Source organism: Diuraphis noxia, unplaced genomic scaffold (genome assembly GCF_037042655.1).
Source record: "Diuraphis noxia isolate RWA-SAM2 unplaced genomic scaffold, SU_Dnox_SAM2 contig0005, whole genome shotgun sequence".
Lineage (NCBI taxonomy): Eukaryota > Metazoa > Arthropoda > Insecta > Hemiptera > Aphididae > Diuraphis > Diuraphis noxia.
The window spans coordinates 10,027,954-10,053,851 of record NW_028301715.1 but is presented as its reverse complement, the minus strand read 5'-3'; the positions used below and the strand labels follow the sequence as shown (position 1 = coordinate 10,053,851).

The following is a 25,898-nucleotide window of genomic DNA, read 5'->3' as shown; positions in this document are numbered from 1 at the left end:
AAGTGCGTATTTTATATTAGTACAACGATCGTTTGTCGTTTGCGCGCGTATAGTATATCGTGATTACGACTTGGGGAGGAGGAGGGGACGGGACGGGCGAAAATGAACACTCGAAAAACTCCCGACTCGTCGGGCCGGTGACGTCGTCGCGACGCCTATGCGATGTAGGTACGCACCGTATTCATCATCGTATCACATGATTATTATTGTCGCAAAATAGACGTCGGAGCCAGGAGATACGGCCGGCGCGCGTGTACGTACACATCTGGTAGGCGTTTTCACTTTAGGCAGTATTGATTGTACGCAGTGTGCGAGCGCGTTCGTGCCAACGTCGGGAAAACGGGTCAGGGTGCGGGCTTGTCCGCGGAGCGCTCGGGTCCTGCGGGCCGCCGACGCGCGATCCCGCGGCGGCCGATCGCGGACGACGACGACGGCGACGACGACGACGACAACGCCGACGACCGCCGACGACGACGAGTGACGACTGTGGCCAGAGTTGGTACGCGGCACCCTCGCGCGGCGTGACGGTACTCCGAGTCCGAGGTTTTGCGGTCGCCGTCGTCATCGCCAGCGCACGTGCGTCGTCCACCCGTAGACAATCGCGACGATCGCAGATAGATAATAAGAATAATAATATATTGTACCGCAACGCGTCCGGGGACAGTCGTGTCGTAACCGCCCTCTCCGCTTCGCAAACGGACGATGCCGGTCCGAGGGTAGATTTGAAATTTTTTTTTTTTAAAGTTCGTTTGCCGCGGTTTTTTCTCCCCCCTCCCGCCGACCGGTACCGCCGCAGCAGTAACAGTACCATCGCGACGACGTAATGACTATTACGAGGACGGAAACTCCAACACCGCCACGGCCTCGACGGACCGTCTTCGTCGGAGTGCCTCGTCCCACGGCCGTCGTGGCGGTGCTGGCCACGGTTGCTGTGGCCGTGGCCGGTGGCAGTGGTGGCGCGTACGCAAGGCTCACGTCCTCCAGATCGGCCGCCTGTACGCTTTCCGAATTCGAGTGCTCCTCCTCGTCGTCTACTGCAGCCGACGAAGACGACGACGACGCCACCACGGCCACCGCCACCGTACGCTGCGTGCCGTCTATCAAGTACTGCGACGGCCGGCGTGACTGTCCGGACGGATCAGACGAACCGCATTACTGCACACGTGAGCTCAACAAACGGTTTACTATCATTTATTTTTATATTCAATGACACCCGCTGACCTATCACAAACATCCGATTGCGGGATTTAATACAAATGTAGAACAACTATGCACGTCAGTCGTGTATAGTATAAAATACAAAAAAATAAATATGTTTAATATAATATAGATGAATAATAATTTAAAAAAAAAAACAGACACTTTATTGTTTTAAGTGCGAACAAGTCGATATACATCACGTAATCCATTCAAGAGTTTATAGAGAGGGTGATGAAATCTATTATAATACAGCGTTTTGATCAAGTATTAGATATAAGATATTCGGTCGGGAACTTTGCAGAATTTTGTTTGCAAGTTTTCAAAATTGCGGAATTCGGTTATTATGTAGTGGTATTTATACCGACGGGCAAAGTCTGCACTAAAGTCACTTTGTTAGTTCTTTTGACCTTTTTACATCCAATAATTCACTCGCAATATTACATTAAATTATTGCATATTTTCATAACAGTATAATATACGTTATATATTATACAATCGTAAATCGTTTCTGCAATCGCTTATATATATATGATATTATCGTTATATCGTATTAGGTTGGGTACCTATATATGTATATACGCGCATTTGTAAACGGAAACACGTAAAATATTCTCGAAAATGTAAAATCATTTCACATCGTATTGCGTTTTGCCCTGGACTTTTCCTTTTATCAATTTTTCGGGCGTTGAGGATGGATTTGTTTTTCCCGCCACTCGAAACGGTCAATCCTATATAATATTATCGGGTCAGCTACCACCCCTCGAAAATATATTATCCTGCACCGAGTGACACTGACCTGCCATTCCGTGAGAGCTTTCGCGGTTTAACCTAACATTTTCCACAACAGTCAACCCATCACAACAAGCCAACGCCATACTCGATGAACGCATCCAAACCGGTTGATGTTTAATATTATTTTGTCGACTAATATTTTTTTTTCGTGTTTATCGCCGAAAGAGAACAAACAGCAGAAACGAAATAACAAAAAGACGTACCAATATCTTTATGACTTTATGCACGACACGACTATATTGCGCGCACCCCCCCCCCCTTTAATTCTAGGATATTATATTAAATATTTTAAAGTGTATAATATATATATATAATTTTTCCGTTGTGCTTTTCGCATCCATCTATATATAGGTATTATTTTTTTCGAACCCCCAAGTTTCGTTTTTATGGGTAGTAATAGTATTAATAATATTTATGAGCGACAAAAGTGTTGGTCGGTTTCAATCAACGTCTGGCCATTGATCAACTTTTTATTAATACCTAAGCGCTTATATATTTAATATTTGCAACCCATAAAATGGCGTGAAATGAAGCCAACGAACATGGTGTCCGTGGTCGTGGACCTAACCTACCGTTGTTACATTATAGCCGTTTGGTTTACCGGGAAAATGGTCGTTGCGATATTTATTAGGTACCTAATGAAGTAATGAATAATATACGAGCCTCGCAGACCACGGATGGTCGAAAACTTTCCGTCGACAATCGTTGATTTAATAAATACTGCACGTCACGCAGTAATGCAGTGTGTATTATTAAATATTTAAATATTAAATATTTATAAAGCACGCCGGCCGCTCTCTCGTCGAATAGCTACCATAATACCGCCGTGATTTCGTCGAAAATCTGTTCACATTTAATACGAATTTATGTTCCATAACTCTCGTGCACTGCAGTATAGGTACATCGTAAATGTTTGGTTGGTTCAAAACGGTATTTAAGCGTATTAAACCCTTATAGATCATATACTATGGATGGACCACAGCGTATTATACCAATAAAAAAGAATGAAGCCGATATTAGCGACGAGTCATCGAATTAGAGATTCGATATGTGCATGCGCGATATAATTTGTCACTCGTTTACCCGCATGTTACCTATATTGTTATATTTTGACATTAGGTATGGGCGTATGGCCTAATGATAATATTATGCGACGAAATAAATCGCACGTCCACATATTATCGAACACCTAAATCGGAGACTCGTCGCTAATATCGGCTTCAAAATAATACGCTGTGGCTCTAAGATTAAACCAACCGATTGCTGCAGTTCATATTTGATATTTGATATTATAATTTTTACTCCCTAATACCTATATAATATGCCTTCACTTAATAATTACTTATCAACTTATTAGTTATTTTTGCTGAGTACCTACTATTGTAGCTAATAAACAATAATAAATTATTTACGCGTATTTCAAACATCGACATTCATATCATAATATAAACATAATATTGTGCCTCCGTATTTATACATGGAACTCGACAGACGTCAAATTAAGTCATTGCCATTGCACAGTCGTCGCGATTTTATACTCCAGATGAGTATACCTACTCGGAAGTACGCCGTCGCCGCCGCTGCCGTTGGCGACGATTATGTCGATTTTTAGCATTATCATTATTTAATAAAACGTTTTAGCGGGAGTGTTCATTATGATTTATTAATATCATATTCATCAATCTGTTTAGTCCCGTTTCGAAATTAAACTGCATATAGAGTTGTATTTTAAGATGAATTATATTTTTCTAGGAAACGTTAAATCTAACGTCGAACACGCATAATGTATTTTTGACCGTAACTAATAAGTAATAACTATATATAAATAATATAAAATGGATACTTAGGCCATCTCTATACTAAACACCCGTGGAGCAGCGCCCCCCGACGTTTCGGTATTGCACAGTACCATTGGTGTTACCAGTTGAAACCGATAGGTGACCATTTTGAGTTATCAGTTATCATTACTTACTAATAATAATAATTGTTATCAAATAATAATAACAACATAAAATATTTGATCGTTTACCGTTAGCTGTTTGAATTTGGAAATATGAACAGAAATTTACAGAAGTAATCATACTAATTCATATTTCCTTAAATTATTTTATTTAAAATTATAAATAAAAAAATTATAAGAAAAAATGACTTGTTCGTGGGATAAAAAAATATTCAATCTCATAGCTTATATCATTCAGGAACGTTCAGAGAGGTCAGGTGGTCTATCCATTATAATTACATTATGAGCATAACGCGACACGCGAGTATAGAAAATAAAATATCCCAACTATTATTATGTCCCTCGACCATATAGTTGCAGTTTTCTACATAGGGAGAGTATTCGCCAAAAGACGATTTCGCTATATCTAAAATATAGGACTTGTATAGGTCGAAACGTACAACTGCAATATTATCGGGGTGATTTAATAAAATGTTGTAGATCAAACTTTTAAGCCTAGTTCGATTAGGGAAGAGAAAAAAACTACGCTTTTTGGATTTAAAATAAAACATACGTTTTCAATATTTGTTTGTTTATTCTCTGTGACGAGTCTGGCACTAAATAAATACTAAAATACCATATATATATATATATATTATGGCTTTTAAAGTATTTAAGCTGTATAGTTCATGCAAATAGCATGCATAATATTGTATTATAATAACGATAATAAATCAATCGTTTGCGATGATGGGTTCCTCTTAACGCTTAGTTACTATATAATATTAACAACCCATACAGGTAGATGATATTATTATAATATACATATTATATGAGCCACCAAATTTTTATGAAGGCTGATAAAAAAAATAAATATATATATATATATACCTATACATTTTTTTGGCAATCTCCTCTGTATATGACGAGCAGTTTTACATATTATTATTATTATTATTATTGTGCCGTTGATTTCAAGCGTGTAATGAGGTCATGTATATAGTTTACACGGGAAGCAACGGTTCAGGGAGCTTGCGGTGAAAATGTATAGATTTTCAGTGACCACTCGAAATGTTTTAGCGTTTATTGAACATTACACGGTGTGGCCTTTACGCTGCAAACTTGCTCGGGTACGTGTAAAAAATTGTTTAACGTCGTTATGGGGCGCGTTTTATGAACCACCTAAAATATTTCTGTTGTATAGATCGATAGTAAATCTCGCTGTGCCTTAATTGCAATATATTAAAACAGAACTAGGCTTATTTGATATTCAAAACGATTTACAGGTGAAATATAAAATCACAGAAAACCGAAACGGCGAACGACGTACAAATTGTTTGAAACCATCGAAATATATCGACGGAGTAAATGTAGCCAAAGCGTCAAATACAGTATGCCTCGGAGAGCAATAATTTTCTCCAAGTTTTATTTTCTAGGGAAATCTAAAAGCAAGAACACGAACTTACATTATACACACACATATATATATATATATATATATATATATTATATTATATATTATAGATATAGATATGGATAGAATTCATGCAAACATTACCACCGTTGGTTAGCCTTGGCACATCCAATAATATTTTTTCTTCTTTCGAGTGTAAATCGTTTTGAATCATTCCGAGTAATAAAATATACAGATATAATATAATATATATGTGCCTCGTGTATGTGTAATGTGTATTATGTATATACATCTGAGTTTTTCCCCGCATACAGTGAATTTTATATGTGCCTATATATATATATATATTATATATGTTCGCAAAAATATTTAGATAATCCGTGAATATTCTCTCGGTTTTTGGGGCAAGTTTTTATTTGTTATTTTGAATATTTTTTACGACTTACAATAATAATATAGAATCACACTGAAGTCGGCAGATGACCGATAAAGATACAATCTAAATGTATATGAAATTAATGTAAAGCTATACATATATAGTTTGCAACAAATATACTTACCTATGAAATTGTGTAATTAGTTTCATAATAAACTAATTCTATTATACGGTCTAATTAGAACGCGGATTTGCATGCTTATTCGGATATTCCGCTTGATTGTAAACAAAATTGGCACAAAAGTTGTTTCGTGGCGTAGAAATACTTTTTTTAATGCATATTTTTGCATAATATTTAAACTTTTTGACGTTCGAATGATTTATTTTTTTTAAATATTTTACTGCAAATTTAGACGATTTTTGGAAATCTCCGAAGAATTTAAGAAAATAAAATATTTAATTTATACGTATTTAAATAAATTAATATACATAAACATGAATATATAAATATACGGATTTCTCGGATATGACCTCAGGCCAGCTACAGTTGGGAATTACGATATTTTAAATTGAATTTAGTTATCGGTACCTACCTACTAGGATAAGAAAATATCGAGCAGATATCGGACAGTTAATATTATTTATTTATTGCATTTATATTTGTACTTTTTTTAAAATGTACTTCGCCAGACTATTTTGATTTTAATTTTTATCCATTTTTTAAAAAATATAATTGTACGAAAGTCCAGTATAATATATCCTTCCCTTTATTCAGAATATTTTCTAATACGAGAAAATTATTCGTTTATCCGTGAAATATCTTGTATTTTATAGAATTAATCACCCCAAACGCTTTGTCTGTGGAATTATTATATTATATTTGTATTTTGTAGGGAAACTGATTACACATATTATATATATAATATAATAAATCATTTATCTCGATAAATTATCCGTACCTATATAAGTATATATATAATATTATGTATATGTATAGCTTAATGTAGAAATTTAATATTCGCCACAATAACTAAAAATTCATTGTACAATTTCAGATACAGTTTTAATAATTTTAAAATATTTACCTGGGAATAAAAATGGTCGTGTGAGTACGTTTATCGCACATCGATATTGAGAAGGTTCAATGACTCAATCACTATAATGAACTCGAAATTGATTTGTCATTTTTACGGTTTTCCGTGCTTGATGTGTATCAAAACGCTTAAGACGCTTAATCTATATTTTTAATGGCTTATGTAACTAACTTTTTCCTTAGAACATCATTTTTGATAAAATAAGCTCTTTCTGTAAAGTTCTGTACATTTAATTTCTTCAACATACAACACATATTTACGTATATTATTATGTGGAATGAGGATGCAAATATATTTTATATACCCAATAAGTTATATCATAACTGTATTAAGTTTTGTCGTAAAAATTGTTATTAATTTTATTTTTCAAAAATTAAATTATATATCTTATACACATTACTTGAAAGGTTTAATGTTTGTATACTATATTAGTCATATTATCGTATGATATAAAAAAAATGGGTACTTAAAAAATTACGATTTGACATACCCTTATGTACACGTCCTGCACAACTTAAGTATATTTGTAGTGGTATTGTTGATTATTAGACACTTCGGAAAGACAATAATATAAGTAACTATTTTTAATATAATATTTTTATTGATCCATAAACTTACAGAATTTCCACTATAAAAAAAAATATAGTTAAACTTAAGAGTGAATACATATTTATGATAAATGTCGTTTTGCTTCGTTGTAAAGAAAATATTATGATACTAACTCGTAAAATCGGTTATATTACAATATTTTTTACATGAAGTTGTCTATAGTAAATAATAGTTATGTTGTAGTGCACATAAACAATGATTACAATTATTTTCTATAGATTTAAAAAGAAAAAAACATTTTTATGATGGAGTAATAGCTTTAGTTGCAGTCTTATCGTAATATTCTTAAAAGCTAATAAGTAATCAGTAATTACTATGCATAATAATGCACTTAAAGACGTATTTACGATGTTCGAGTGTTCTGATAAAATTTTGTGTTAAAGATTCATCAAAATATTATTTAATCATTCATCTTTGTTATTATTTAATATTTACAATGAATTTATGTTAAAGCTTAAATAACAGAGAATAATATTTAGAATAAACACCTTATCGCGAATTGATCAAAATTAAAAAGCATTTTACGTGTTTTGTTTACAACCTGCAGTTGTTGACTGTTGTTATAAGCAAATGCTAAATTATACATAACTATTCAAAAAATAAATAAATAAATTTTTGCCGAAGAATATTACACAAGGATAAAGTTAATAGATTCATCGCGTTCATTTGTTCATGGTCAGAATTTAAAATTAAAATACTTTTACTGGAAGATAAACATCAAGAGTTATGTGTTTATCTGTGAAAAACATTTATTTTGAATCTAAATACGAGTATACTCGAAAGTTTAATGGTTCTGTATAACCCTATGAATATAGATATGGATATTGATTTGAAATATTTGATATCAGTTTACTTTCTGTGTCTTGCACAAATGATAATATTATTCGTGTAGTTTAAACTTAAAAGATTTACGTATAGGCACGTATATACGCATCTGTCCATAATATTACCTATTATCGATAAACATTTAAAGAATTTAATATGAACGTTTGGTTTTCTTTTCGTACGTCACTCAAATCGTTTATTGTGAACTCGAATTATTATTATTTTGTATATTACACATCAACCGCCACGGTAGCCCGAATTAAGATGTTTTTTTGGTGAAAACTATACGTCATGACTATAATATAATTGGTGATGTTTAGTATGAATTTATATATTCAGTAATTCGGTATAGTCACTTATTCGTTGTAAAATAATGACTTGTATTAAAAAAAAAGGAATTAAACGTTGGCTTAAGATTATAACTAAAAAATGAAAATAATACAGAACATCGATCTGATAACATGGCGGAAATCATGCATTCGACGGAATTGGTTAAAATTTAACCGAAAAAAATATCGATTTTTAATAGGTATATTACACTAATAATACATTAATCATATATTTTGACATTTTTTAGTATTATGAGATTTATAGTTTATTTTAAGATCGTCGAGGATACAATCGTACGAAAACACTATTTGAATTAAGAAAATAGCATTAAAAATAATAATTATTTAAACTCAGAAAATGTTATTGAACTCTACGGGTGTATACTGTAAAATCAATAATTGATACCAGGGATGAAAAGCCAAGTGATGCTTAAAAACGGTTTAAAGAAAAAAACGTTCTTATTGTCATGATAAGTTATGAATCTAACTTGAACGTACTATAATATAATCATTTGTTCATTTATTAAATAATTTACGCCCTCGAAGGACCAGAATTAACACGATTTTAAACTTATCAATACGTATAGTACTATATGAAGAGAACATATTAATTAACCAACTAATACATTTAAGGAGCGTTTAACTTTTTAATTTTGCCTCATCATCTATAAAAACAGTCAACTCACACAATGAATTCACGTGATATAAAGCAAATTCAACTAAAGTATTAGACTTATTTGAATTATAATAGCTAAACCGTATTATTGTATATTATGTTCCTATAGTTCATAAAACACTTTAACCGATTTTCGGTGACATTCAACTTTACATATTAAACGATACGTAAGCATCTCTGACAAAACATATTAAGTAACATCATTTAAGTCGGGATCGTAATATATGTATATATATATATTTTTTTTTATTGAGCATATTTACATCGACAACAAAGGCCATTAGTTACACTTATTTATACAGTAATTATATAATATAATATTTATCGATACAATGGAAAGTTATTAATTTGGATAAAAGATTGAACAATTTTGTTTTTCTCAAAAAATTAATCATATCTAGGTTTTTATCATGAATAGGTCCGAGTGTGGAGTCGAGGTTGAATGATATTTTATGTTCGGCGCGTTTAGACAGTCGGCTATTATATGTTTTACTGTTAATGCAGTACCACAGGTTTGACAAATAAGGGGATCCTCTTTTGCCATAAGGAAACCATGGGTGATTCTGGTGTGTCCTATGCGAAGTCGGTTAAGGACCGTCTCCCCTTTCCGGGCGAGTTTTGGGTTCGGATGTCTCTTTTAAGCACAAGTATTTATTCCGATTATTTATTTACACTATTTGGAAACCTAACAACGTTTAGTAACAATAATTACATATAGTTTACAGTATATAACACAAATCTCTATTATTTGTCGATCTAATATCGTTGAGTATAAATTCTACTAACATTATAATGTACACTCATATAATAATAATGGCTATACCTAACTATTATCTGTAACACTATCGAATGCATTTTGGAATAGCACCAAAACTGTTCAGAGTTGTTACTATCCTGTTGAATGTGATTTCTTCATCGTGTCAGGTTAAAAAAGGGAGGCAAATTGCCAATACCATTTTTTCCCTCTTTTTTAATACATTGCACATAATAATATAATGTATGCCAAATCCATTTCTTTTGACTTACATTTGTTTAAATGTACCAATAGGGACCTCCATTTTTCACATTCCTATTTTTTCAGACATTATCTATTTGTTTAACGGTTATTCGGATAACGTTCAATCGAAATAAACTAACATTTCGTTTCCAGAATAAAAAATGTTTTTTTTTTATTAGTTTATAGTTATAAACATGATTTATTTCGTATTCAATACGTTTTGTGTTCAGTTGAATGAGGTATTCATAATATATACTGTTCAGTATTCACAATAATTTTGCACCTAAATAACATCTTCCAGACAATAATATCCGGTACTGACGACACGATCTAGGTATATAGTTTTGTTACAAAATATTATAATATCATACAATATGCATTGTACGTACGTGTTTCACGACTACATAATGACATGGTACACGTCTGCCATCACGACGATTACTTTTACCTTTATTTCAAAATACAAATAACAGACGGCGTCTAAAATATGTTTATTGATTTGAGAACTCGGAAGTTAGGCCCGCGACAACATATATATCGCGCGGTTCACAGATTAATAATAAACGCATAGATGATATCATATTATATACAATTCCGCGTTGTGTATATACAGCTGTACGATTTAAGTTTATCACAGGTAAAAATATGAAAAAACGATTAAACGTCTAAACGATTATTGGCGTGTTTTTTATGCTCTACGCGCCGAGTCTTATAAAGTATAATACGTCTTTATCCATATTAGACACATGAAAAAATAAAAAAATAACTGAACTATATTACGAAAACATTTTTGTCGGCGTAGCTAGGTAATATACATAATACGATGAAATGTATAATATAATAAACCGCAACTATTGCTCTGTCTAAACCACAGGCGGAGCCAGCCTTCACGTCCAAGGGGTGCGGATATTTTTGTCCCTCTCCCTCAAAAAAAAATAAAAATAAATACTATATACATTATTATATTCATAATATTACATCACAATAATAATTATATGCAATACCAAAGCACAATATCATACGACGTTTGAACTCCACACTAAATAATTGTCTGTGTGTTTAGGGGATGTCACCGCATACCCTGCACACCCCCTGGCTACACCTATGTGGTCTAAACTATCGCCCAACATTATTGCTATATAGGATAATCCCAGACCGCGGTCAGAGTAGGTATATATTAATGAATAGTGATTAACGAACAGCTATAATAGGAACCGAGGGGAAAGATGGAATTTTTAACACTCCACTACTTTTCAACAAAATCATCGCTTTATTATTTTGAGGTTATATTATTAAATACCTTATATATTATACTGCAGAGGCCATTATGTGAAAATTACAAGCTTTGCTACCTATATAATATTACGAAAACAACTTGCTGTGTACCTACCGATACTGTCTAGTCCTATGTGTCCAGTGATCATATAGACGATACGTAGTACCGAATCAATAAGTGAGTGTTAATTCATTGAATTTATAATCAGTACCTAATGCATACACAGTCTATCCTAATTCACATTTTAACCGCTTCGGCGCGTAAATTACAGACTACGCTCATTGACCGTTCGAGTTTTTGACTTAACCAAACGATTTCAAAAAATAAACAAATTACGTTTGTGCAGCGCGTCGTATATTGCAATACGAACAATGACGTTGTAAATCAGCGAGCGATAGATTGACGACTAAACCACAGGTGCAGAGTGTGGTCCACCATCCTCATGCACGATAAAAAAAATAAAAATATTTTACGCTTTCTGGATATGTACGAGTAATTGTTTTAACCTTGAATAAGATGGGAAAAAATTATAATAAGTTATTTTCAAATCGACACTAATGACTGTTTTAAAATTGAATTTCGATCTCTTCATTCTATAGTTATGGAAATTATGAGCGATAAGTAATATAGGTTGTTAGACTGAGCGAAAAGAGTAGTTACATATTATTTGGTTTTATTATAAAAATGTATTTTTCCATTTTTATATTTTATATAATATAATACACAGGTAACGTAGTACGTTAGCGGATAGTGTGATTAATAGAAGGTGTAGGTACAAACACTATAAACATGTCTACCTTCTCTATTAATTCTCTATAATTCCTGTCGACAAGTGGAGGAAATCTACTGCTCTGTTAATCGAGGGAAACAAATGAATATGTGCTCGCCATCTGGTGTTCGTATTGTTCTATGTAGTTACTATTACAGATTAATATATAAATAATTGTATATAATCTGTGGTGCTATATATATATATATATATATATATGTTTTTACCTGCGTGTTGTAGGTATGGACGCATTTTTTTGATTTCGATTAAATCAACTAAATATTTTGATAGAATACTATTTAGAAATTATACATTAATGTAACACACAACATTGATTTAACATAAATTCTGAAATTTATTTATTTTAATATCTTAAGTATAGGACAAGTGCCCGTGTGCCACATACTACGAGCCATCACCTAAATATAGTCATAAACACTTTTTTGGTTATAGAATAAATGTTTCAAAAGTTAGTCTATGACGGCAGACATTTTGTAAAACTTTGAGCGCATATAGTTCAACGTTCTAAGAAAACTACTATTCATTAATATAAACTTTATAAATTTATAAATTTGAGGTTTTTACTATTTTCGGATTTAGAATTCTTAAAATATTTGAATATCTTAAGTTAAAAGTTTAAAATGCATTTTTGGAAAAATAAAATTAAGAAAATCAAAATGTGAAAACAAATACTTTGAAAATTGACTTAAAAAATTCGTCTTACGTTTTAATATAAGTTTTCAAATTAATTAGATTTAAACGTGTTTTCCTGCAGCATATTATATGATTCCTGCATCTTATTATTTATTTATTCGACTTCATAAACACAATAAATATCTTAAATGTTTAATATAATATAGTCTTGGAGAAGCCAATGACTATATTATGTAATATGTACTTAGTTATTTGAATAATAATATTTATACAGCGAAACCTCTAAATACCGGATACTCTCGGTCGCTTAAATGTCGTCCGCTATTTGGAGGTGTCCGCTATTAAGAGGGGAAATACAGTGAGTACACATTTCACCGTTCCCAAAATTCCGTCCGTTATTTGGAGGTGTCCGCTATTGAGAGGTGTCCGTTAAAGGAGGTTTCACTGTTGTCGACTTCAGAGTAGTGTAGCAAAATATTATGTGTGTTTTACTTATCACTGAATTATTTTACGATGAACAATCAATCGATACCGCAAAGTAGAACACATAAAAGTCGTGAACATCTGCTCTTTCAAACGTACCATTCTTTTCACAACTATACCTCTTATATACTCTATATAGGCTCGCTATACCGATTGTGTAATGTTAATGGAAAATATATCAAATGATTAAATATTCAATATTTTTCCAGATATAAGTTTTACGCCCACAGACCAATGTAAGCATTGTAAGCACTCTTCAAACAACTTTTTGTGCAAATATTCTATAAGGTTTATTTATTTAAAACGAATCTTTTCACGGTAGCATAACACCGAAATTTCCTAAAGTCAATAGATAGATTTACTTAGCACAATCACTCCATTTTTTTTCTTCTTTTGGTACCTTTATTATAACGCGTATTTATTCGAATTATGATATTTTGAATTTTTGAGGAAGTATAGGGTACCTATTATATGCTTAGGGACCATAATTTCAAATACCTACTCAAATTGTTATATCATTTTTGGTGTTCTTCATGTTGGTGATATAAACATTGTTTTACAAATGAGAACCAAATTTGTTTACTGAAAATTGATAAAAAGTTATTTTTTTGAATATGTTGATGAATTTAAGACCAAAATCAAATCAGTAGTTTGAGTATTAAAATGTATATACTAATGATAATACTAAATTTGTTTTTAAAAAAAAAATTGTATGTTTAATATAGTATCTAGGTGCTTCTTACTACTTATACTTGGAGAATTCTTATAAATTTCAAGATATTAATTACTATTCTTCTAAAATAGCTACCATATCATCAAAATATTTAAACCTTTGTACAAAAAGTTTGATAACTCAAAAACTACTCTTTTGAATTATTATCGATTTAATCATGTAAAAATATTTTTAAAAAATTATCAGCTTAAAAATGTACAGCAAAAAGTCGATTTTTAGTTGAAAAAAAAATAGGTAGTCGGAATCACTTCAGAATACCTACTCCTTTAACGGTGTAAAATAAATCTAATATTATTTAAAAAAAATAATTTAAGTGTGCTCAACAATTTTAAAAATCATTTATTATTATAGGAAAATACGGAAATAATGTGCGGACTTAGTGGATCACTCTGTATATTTACATATATAGGTACATGCATTATATTGTATGTATTGACTTATAGACAAGCCGATTCGCCAGTCAATTTACAGTGGCAAAAACAAACAATCAATCTGAGCGTGAAATTGGAAAATATATGGGAAAAATGTAACATAGGTATTTTATAGCTATATATAGGTACCTATACTGTGTACATTTACTTTTATGTGAGTACAATTGCAGCCATTGTATGTATTATAGATTTCGCATTACAACAATATTAATTACAATTATGAAGTCGGTCTTAGGACTTAGATTACGCGTTGAATAATTAAATTAACGGTACGAGCTGTTTTATAACGACTTGATGAAGCATAACACGATGCGCGTCGTGTAATAATAATACAGTGAAAACTCTCTATAGCGAACCTGAAGGGACCACGCGATTTCTTTCGCTATGGAGAGTTTTAGTAATAGAGAGCAAAAATAGGTTTTAAATCAAACCAACCATTTAAGGTTAATTTAATGTTATTTATACGCAATAGAGAGTTTTTCGTTGTAACGAGTTTCGTTTTGAAGAGTTTTCACTTTATATAATCATATATCTGTTATAATAATATTGCAGTAGAGATATTATTTTACAACAATGATATGGAGAGATAGTAAAACGTTCACAATCGCGTCATTGTAAGGGTATACGTAGTAGTAGGTACGTACGGTACGATCAACCAACTACCGGAGTTTATCTTTATTTACACATTAAAGTTAATATAATTATATTTTCTAAAGTTTAATACCCTCCTATTTCTATAATAATATGACGTAGAGTTAAAATAAGGGCTATATTAGAACATCATCGAATTATTAACGGTACCGATTTCCGCGAATTCGCCCCGCAGTCAGCTGACCATACGACGACGACGTCCATACAATAAAACTATATATTATGTCGTTATAATTCAAATTAACAAAACATTGTCTCCAAGTTCAAAACGATTTACGTTTAGATGATTTACGTAGGTACTATAGCAACAAACCGTTTGTGGTGCTTATTGAATATTATATGCGATGCCATTTTTCGTCTTCCCATCCCAATGCGTGTATAGGCAGTATATAGGCATCCATCATATTGCGTTCACCACGATTTATCGTATTCGATTATAGGTCACAATGTAGCTTGCAAGTGCGTGTCATAGATAGTGAGGCGTGCTCAAGGGTGTGGGGGGTTAGTGGTTAAACCCCCCTCGTCTTCTTTTTACCGACCTACTAAAAACAACTTATTAGTTAAGAGTCATCATTACTTATTATTAGTTATTAGCAAAAAGTTACTATAAAATGTATTATTATTTAAAACAACCCTCCCCCCACCACCACCGCTCCAAAGATAATTTCTCGGCATGCCATTAATTGTCATAGGATGTAAACAGCTGTATCATACACATATTGTATGTTGCCCGTGATTTTTGATTTTTGACTGTAATTTTTTTCATATAATTAAGCCGTTTGTGATATCATGTATAATTGCAAAATGTGAACGAGAACCGCACATATATGTAATATATGTATATATATATATATATTAAGTATAACATATAATATGCACTGCATACGTGATGGGTAACCAGAAGGGAGGAGTGGATTTTGAGAATCCTGAAAAAATCCGTGTAGTTATGACCAGAGAACGGATTAACATATAAATCATTATATGAATAATATATTATATTTTGTGGTAAAATAATATTATATATCTGCGGAATGAGCTAAAAATACTCTCATGTTTTTTTTTTAATATTATGATATACTGCAAAAAAGGCGAAATTATAAAATGTTCCGAGTTTTTGGTCATATTTTATTGTTTATTTATTTAAGTTTTCACTTCTTTAAAAAAAAAATATATCTATTTTTGTCTTTTCTACAATATGTTTAATACATTTTTAAATAATATACCCTGTATTGTATTTCAATCGAATTTTTGTCATTTGCTTGAAGCTAGACTAGCAACTTCAAGCCATATATTTTGAATTTCAGCAATTAGTTTGTCGGCTTATCCTTATGATTTTTAATGTGGTTTCTTAGAATAATTGGCCTAAATGCTTTTAGTTTTTATTGGAAAATGTTATAAACATTCAAATTATTCAATTAATAGCACTAGTCGACAGTCCTTTTTTCTTTATTATTATTTTAAATTTATTAAAGCATTTTTAGATAATAATATGTAATCCATACACCCTGTAGGATATCGGATATAATATTTAATGCTCAAAATAATAATGTTGACCACCTAACCATTCGTATACCGTAAGAATCATTTTTTTTTACAGTATATATTTATTAGTAAGTATACAGTAAGTAAATTTAATCATTGGGTTGGTGGAGGGGGGAGGACTGACAAGAAAAACGTGACTACCTACGTGAGTAAAGGAAATGTCCAGTGATATTACTCTGCAATAAGAGCGATTGAAAAATAATATTATTACATTACACTAATCATCAGATATCTGTGCCTGCATAGCAAAAGTTGTATCAACATGCATATAATTAGAACTTCAACTTTATTCGAAGCTCCAAAGTCTTAAATATTTCATGCTTTATTACGATCTATAAATGTTGTGAACGAATTAACGGAAATCAATGCTCAGTGCTGTATGGACTCTGTAGTGGTAGGCAACTCTTCACTGCGGTATAATATGATACGAAAAATAAGTATTATTATATATTTATGCACAGCACAATAAAATAATATACTCTTGTCGTTATATTGAAATCTTCTCGTTATCTTTATATGCTATATATATATATTATACACCATAAATGATGTATTACATCATGTGATGCTATAATATCTAATGCGCGTCAATGCGTCATTGCAATCGTGTAATTATTTCACGTCTCCGTACGTACATGGGTTTAATTTACGAGCTTGACAAATACCTGATACACCATAATATTATATACACCGCGACGCGTGACGGTGTGAAACTTCTGGTAGTGTTCATCAATATACATATTTATTTATATATATACATGTACATACCGTATACACTGTTCATATACGTACATAATATATAATATGTATATCTTATATTTACAACACACACTGCGTATAAGTATAACCGACCACCCGTGCACCGGCGGTGGCGGCAATAATAATTCAATTAACGCCACTCGTATATATACATATGTAATATACCGGCGAGGCGTATGTATAGGTAACTATACGACGGGAACACTAAACTTCAATGATAATAATAATAATAATAATAATATAAAATAGCCGTCCTGGTGTACGCGCGTATTTTACGTCCAGTCGACCACGTCATCATCAATCACGTCGCATTATAATATCGCGGTCAGCACGTATATTATAATATTATATTGGATATGGACGTATTTTTCCGTATCATATTGTACCTAACTTATCTTGCTTATAAAGCATTTTATACTATAATACTATCGTATTATATACTATTATTATTATTATTGTTATACGAACACGACTATACCCCCGTACATAATATTGTATACGATTTTGACTCACATTTAATTCACCCGCGGTAAGGTTTGCCAGGTAACGTTTTATTATGTATGGTATTGTCGTGTGTGCGATACCCACGCACACATAATATTATTATACCTATCGGGTATGCATATAATATTTTGTTTTCTATATTACAATTATCCGGAAACATAAAAGGCGCTTTTTCCCATAGCCATAATCGGCTTACCCCACCGTGGGTTATATATGGGATATATATATATATATATATATATATATATATATATAGGTACACTTGCACACACAACCTCTTCAAATCGTATATTACACAAATACCAGTGTTCTGAACAGTTCCACCCCTTTGTATATTTTGTACACAGGTATCAGAACAGTTATAAGGGTGACTTGTGTATACACGATCCGCAACACGACCCACTCCTTGCTTCAGCATAATATATACGTTTGCGTATAGACGTGCAGACGTGCAGTCGTAGTTATGTATAACACGAGTACATCACGAAACACGAAGCCGGTGCAGTTCTTCTACTGATGCTGATATAACTCCATTATAGTGTACTCCCATGCACCTTTTCACAAAAAGCGTGTCTCTATCCCGTCGAGGTCGTCACAACGTATATAAATATGTATACATTCAACCTAAACCTTGAAAGTGCTAAAAATTTTTCCTCGAGATGTCCCCGTCCCCAAACAATTGTCCAAAGTCAATAATATTTTTGTTTCATTAAAATATCAGTACATTGAACATGTTCGTTAAAATAAAATATAGCTGGCAAATATTTTATTGCTATAGTTCAGCTGTCTACTAACACAACAAGATTCACAAGACTTTTATATAGGTATAATCTTGGCCACATGATGACATTTAGACCATTAGGTAAACCTATTAACTATATAAGACAAATGACAAAGTGCTTTTCCTTGATTTATGCAATAAATTATGCGTATTTTTTTATTTCGGTCAGTTTCATTAACTAACTTAAAAGTACAGAAATATAAACTGACATATTTTAATCTTATATACGCGCAAAACTAATTTACCTATCGTACACTGCAGTCTGCAATTATAATGATATATGATATTTTCAATACAGTACAAGTTATATTTAAAATGTTTTAGCTTAAAATAAAAATGTAGGGGAAGGCGGTGTTCCCAATTCGACATGCTGGTCACTCTTAGACACATACAATGCGTGTGCGTGTGTCAATAATTCAGACGTTTATCGTGCGTGAGGTCGCATTAACTACGTCCAAAATATTTTTTGAACATTATGACTTCGATAATAGGTTTGTTCCAGCACTGTGTTGTGAACGTCCCGCGCACACGCAAAGTAAAAGTTTTGTTTTAGCAAAGCAAATCCGAAACATCTATAACAAAATGTTTTTTGTTACATCATTTGTTTTAAAGTTGTTAGAAGCACTCATTTTCTGCAGGCGTTTAATGTCCAGTCAAAAGTTTCGCACGTGAAATGTTAATCTTTGTTATTTTATTTATTTGGTTGATAAGTGAGATTAATATTGTGAAATGTGAGTTGAGGAGGAGCCGAGTCATTGACTCGTCCGTTGATAGTTAACCCAGTGGCGTACCTGTGAAACATTTTTTTTTTTTTTTTGGGGGGGGGGGGCATTAATTAATTGCACAATTTTATATGGTAATAAATTATAATATTATAATCTGAAACAAAATATGAATATGTTGATCACTTGATATCAATGATAAGTGATAACCACATTATGAAATAGTAACTATATATCATTACTCCTAATCCCAATTTAGTCGAATATTGAAATTTTATACATAGATAATATACTATCATTATTTTATAATACATTGATAAGTGATATCAAAAACTTTTGATATCAAACACTATTAAAACCAGTGAAAATTAAAAATATTTATCATTTACATTATTTAAGCTGGACAATGAATTTGCATTATGACATCAAAAAACTTCTCGGGGGGGGGGGGGGCAAATACCCATGTTGCCCCCCCCCACAGGTACGCCACTGAGTTAACCTAAAATCTAACATAATTTAATATCAATTAGCTAATCAAATCGAATTAAGGTAATTTGGTACCAAGTGACAACCTATAGTCTGATACAATGAAATACTTTGGTAAATGGTTAGAACCACGAAAAAAACTTTCCCGAGAGCCGAAAACTGTTCCAGTTGATCTCTATAATTATAGTTACAAGCTCGTTATTTTAGACACATGCACGTTCAGTGTGATCATAATATAATGTTGCTTTAGTAATATAACACTGTTCAAGAACAAACTTATCATAATATATATTATGCATCAGAAGTTAGTACAATATCATATTGTTCTTTGATCTACATACGCGTATTTCCGATGCTTGCTAGATTGAACAGTGCCCGCGAGGTGCAGAAAACGTCATCGGTTTGGTTTTGGCACCGTGCTACAAGACGCAATGCAGTCGGCTTCGATGTGGTGCTCGCGTAAATAATAATAAGACGTAATATTATATAGACGTTCATAATATACAATAATAATATACGACGCTTAATTATCAGTCGACCGAAGATCACCTTGCCCGGCAATAATGACAATTATTATTATTATGGTAATACGTCCGCTACATACGACTATACGAGCACAAAGCTGTGCATGTATATTGAAATATCGTACCTGTTTTTGATTAGTACTCTTACCACGACGTCTGTTATGTAAATGTTGTGTGACTTGTGTTTCGACCTCGGTGGCGATGGTCTGCGATGAGCCGAAAAATACACTCTCGCATACTCGCATTTGGTGGCGATTTCTCGGTTGGGCGGTGGTCGTGACATATAAAGCAATTATAAATTATAATTCGTCCGCAATTGATGAATAAATTACGTCAGGGCAAACGGCCGTCGTAATCCTTTGGACGAAATATATGGCTTGTAAATTGTCAAACTCGCGCTATGGTGGAAAGTACTGCGCTTGTAATAATAATGACGTGCCATACCTATATTACATTGTACTGAAGTACCTTACGCGCAGTAAATATTATTTGTGTGACTTTCGTATTTCGTCAAAAAACGCTCTACATAATATTACATCGTTTGTAGGGTTAAGTTGAAAAATTCAAAACGCTTTATATTTGTGTGAGTTGTCTGAATATTATGTCTATATATTCTTAAGATGCGACCATTTTACCACAAAAAGCAAATTACATTGATGTCTTATTGAATATCTATAATATTATCACCAAACAGTGGCGTATATTTAAATAGTTTTTTTGGTGGACTATAATATATAGCAACTGGCAAGTAACAAATTTTCTAGCACCCAGAGGCTACTATATATTTAACACTTACTACTGAAATTTCAGGAGGGCTACAGCCTACTAGCCCCCCATATATACGACACTGCCACCATATATTAATCATAATATTTTGTGATAATATATACCTCACGTAAACTGCCTGGAAATGGTTTTATTTCGTTAATGACTTTGGAATAATAATATTATTATTTGCCTCTATATTATGATGTAGACATTTTACGTCAACGGGTTTTGTTTTGTTTCCGCGTTTTAATGAAAGTAGTATAATATATTATATACAAACGACGGTCGTCGCAGTATCAATTATTTTGTTCTACACATCGTTATTGGCAGAAAAGAAAAGAAACTGTATATACTGCAGTAATGTAAACTTGTCAGCCGTCGCCATTAAATAATACATCACCGTAACTTTACTGTTACACATATTGTATCAATTTAAATATACAAATGTGTATATACCTTTAAAACGTGTACTAACGCCGCCGTTGTTTGCTTGCCACTCGCAAACTTTTCACTTTTAAATCGCGTGTAGGTACGAGATTGTTTATTTTTATTAATAATAATAGTAATCGAGCTTTCGATGGGAAAACAGTTTTTCCAAGCTGACTTTCGAGTATATATTATATACCTATAAATAGGTATGAGGTAATCACGGTACACATACCAATGTCGAAACGATTATTATTGTTGAAGTTGCTTTTTTTTTCTTCTCTCATACTTTTCAATAGATATAATCGAACGTGATTGGCGTGTGTTTGTAGAGTTTGACGTACACGCGGCACACACGGACGATTTCTACAGTTGTTGGTAATTTTGGGCAATAATATTATAATAAATATATATATATATATACATTTTTTTTCAAACAATTAAAGGATCCTATATACCGTAAAGTTTTCCGTTTCAACTGATGATTTGTTTGCGCAAATTCGTTGAAACATATTTCATTGGACTGTCAGCCGTATATAATAAGCGATGACGGTTTTATTTTACCCGGCTCTCTTCTTTTTGTTAAACGAGATTAAGCTGCTGTTGCATGACATGCTCGAAACCGAAACATTGTTCCGAAAATAACATTGAATCTTTCGTGTATTGTCCGTGATATAAATTGCATTCCCTGCTTTTACCCCGCAAAAATTATAACTGCTTTATAGCTTGTAAACTTTATTACTCTGTTACGCGTCAGCTGCAGTATGATACGAACAACGGTACTTATGACCGCCACCGCCGCCGCCATCATCCATGTAGTTTTCAGTAATCCGCCAGACAGTGTCCTTTAAAAAGCAATCCTGGCCTAAATCAAAACTCGACCAGGATTGCTTTTTTTATTGTCGGGATGTAGCTGGTTTTCGTAAAGATGTGTATGGACGTGTCGAAAATAATATAATAATAATATTATACGTGTGAAGATCTACGCCACCTTTCAGTTTTTATTAATGAACAGCACCAATTACACGATCTCGCCTACCATTACCTTGTTCGCGGTGACGATTGGGATGAGATAGAATGAAAGAGAAAAAACGAAATCTTTGTGAGTATCATGGAGGACCATTTGCATCATGGTTTTTCAGCCATGCGCGTATATTGGATATATAAATTCTGGACTATAATATTGATAACACGTATGGATGAATAAACTTAATGTAAATTATGTTCCATGACACTTTCAAATGTATAATTGATTCTCTTTCGGACTTTCGTCCACTTGTATCATAATCATCATATGATCTAAGTTCGTCCATCGGTTTCTCTCTCTAAATTTTATCCATTAGTTTATACCTAGTATGCTTAGCATAGTATCTACTCAACTGACGTCTCATTACGATATTTACGTATAGATAAATACTGACTACCGTATATTTTCGTGGATAAACTACAATATTTTAATATTTTTTCTTACAGCATGCAATCGAACTTATTACGGAGATGTCGGAAAAACGTACGAATTTGAATTACATCGTCCGAAACCCGACAAATTACCATTCATCTGTTTTATAAAACTCGTGGCACCAGGTCATCATTTGGGAGATTTAATACAAGTGAGCATATTATATTATTATGTAATAACCACAATAGTAACCTTATAAAATTTGGAGTTATGGTTAAGTATGACAAAAGTAATATGGTACTTATATTTTTAATTTAATATAACACGGCCAGATAGTCTTGAATTTTGTATGTAGGTACTATATATATCTAAATTAGAAGATCCAGATTCCCAGTTTGAAATCCTATGTACAGCATGATTTATAAAACAATAAACACTTATTTTCTCAAAAATATTAATATTTTTGCAAATTTGTTTCATATTATTTGTAGATGCTGTAAAAAAAAAACATTTTTGAAAAAAATAATTTTTTACTTACCATTTTTCATCTCGATATAATTTTTTCGGGAAATTATTAACGTTGGAATAGAAATACAAGCGTTAACCAAATAAATATTAAATCATGAAAATTATGTAAATTTGAAATTATTCAAGTATTACTTTTGGAATAAATAATATTTTAGCATAATGTCAATGACAGTACTTTAAGTTATTCAATTATTTCAATTCAGCTAAAAATTCACTTGAAGAAATACCGAAAGTGAATAAATTTTACTTTTAGAATAGAAAATTAAATAAATGCGAATTAAACAATCGTATTTATGAATCACGTTTATTATGTAATAAAACGATATTAATTTATTAAATTCAGAAATCAGTTATTCAATTACAATCATATTGTGTTTTCTATACTAATATCTTTATAGTTATTCTTGTGGGTAAGTAAATTAGACTGGTTAAATGCAACAGAATTATACTATATTATAATTTGATAGTTGATTGGTACTAAAAATTTACTATTTTAACATGTTTCCTTACTTATTATTAAAGTAATTTAGTGGATTGACCATTATATAAATGATAAAAAGTTATTTGATTCTGTTAAAAATGTCCAGGAGGATCCCTGAAAATTAAGAAAAACTTATATGTGACACTGAGCAATTATTATTATTTGTTATCAACGAATACTGTATTATTATATTATAAGATAGGGTTTGGTGTTACACGTTGGTTGGCCGCAGTCATTGACGTATTCTGAGACCAATCATCACCTGCAGGCGTTGCCAGTTCCTGGATTGGTGACCACACGGGTTTTACTGTTTTTACTGACGAGTGTATACGTGTTCCAAACCAACTTTAACCTCCCCCCATCATCAAAAAAAGCGTGCTAATAATCATGTAGTTTATGTCTTACAAATAATAATAATAAAAAAAATAGTATAAGAAAATAATATATTTAATTATTAAATAAAAAATAAGACATTGTGAACATCGTTCGTTATTCATTGTAGTATATTATCCTTGAGAATAGTAATGGAAAACTATATAAATTAATATTATTTATATAATAGTTTAATGTTTTATTTTATTGCGGAATTATGGGTAGGTTTTATATTTAAAACAAACATTAAACATGCATGTTATAAATGACAATTGGTTGGAATATTGTTTTTAAAATCTTATTCAAATACAATTAAGACTTAGTATGCACATTTGTAATGTATAGAAATTATTTTATAAAACTTTAGTTATCGATTTAGTAAAATATATTTATATCAGTGAAAAATCAGACTTGTTGAATTTGAATCTATACCTATCAAAAATAAATGTATAAAACTTTTTATTGTGTTGGCCTAAAATATTTTAATGAGTACCTAGTTACATCTAGAAAAACACCATTTCGATTATGCATTTTAAATTTCGTATAACATAATACAACTATTTTTTTTTTACAAATCACATCTTTATTACAACCCATATTTTTAATGAATCAGTTATTTTATTCCATTTGCCTATAATTAAATAACGAAGTTATATGAATTACTTTCAAAATGTACAAAAGTATTGAATACACAACATATAATATATGATATAATGAATCATGAACAATATTTATTACCAATTGTTTATTTTAATGGGATTGAATTTGCAATAATATTATCTTACTCGTAAATTTAAATAAATACGATATTACATAAATAATTGCGAAATAGATGCCGTGACTAACTGATTTTTTTCTCAATGGTTACTTTCAATTCTAAGATCGGATTGAAACAGCTTCGAAAGTGTCAGTTGTTTTCTAATCACCTGATTGAGGATATTGCATTTATTTTTTAATTAAACTTTTAACTATTTGTAAAATCAAAGACTAAGTATGTTAGTTTAAAAATTGTTTTAAGTTTTTAAATTAACTATCAATAGAGGATTTAATTCATAAGTAATTATATATAATAATAATGCTATATTTTTAAATTACATGTATATAATATACTTTGTGAAAAGAACAAAATAGGGTAATACAAATTATGTTATGCAATAGTGATATCGATCAATGTTAATGTCCCAGAAAATAAAACGGTCCGTGCCAATTTTACTTCTGTGAAAAAGGACGTGAAATACATATGTATGTTGTATTATAATTTATTTGGAAGAGCAAACTTCCATTTTGCGAACGGCGAAAAGTGTGGACGGGTATTTATTTTCGATTGGCCATTGTGCGTTATTACACAAATGAAACTA

The 25,898-nt window shown here is 31.8% G+C and overlaps 1 protein-coding gene across 2 annotated transcripts in view; it reads left to right on the top strand.

The window, feature by feature from the left end:
* Positions 1–484: 484 nt before the first annotated feature.
* The window catches only part of LOC107165015 (uncharacterized), a 63,613-nt gene continuing 38,199 nt past the window's right edge, over positions 485–25,898 (top strand). Inside the window, exons 1-2 of one of the 2 annotated variants that reach the window (XR_016191879.1) lie at positions 485–1,163; positions 23,234–23,370. Coding sequence is in view for 1 of the 2 variants with exons in the window: in XM_015513061.2 (XP_015368547.2) it covers positions 824–1,163; positions 23,234–23,370 (477 nt within the window). In the remaining variant the exon portion in view is untranslated. The remainder of the gene's footprint in view (positions 1,164–23,233; positions 23,371–25,898) is intronic. The other variant, XM_015513061.2, reaches the window with a different exon arrangement.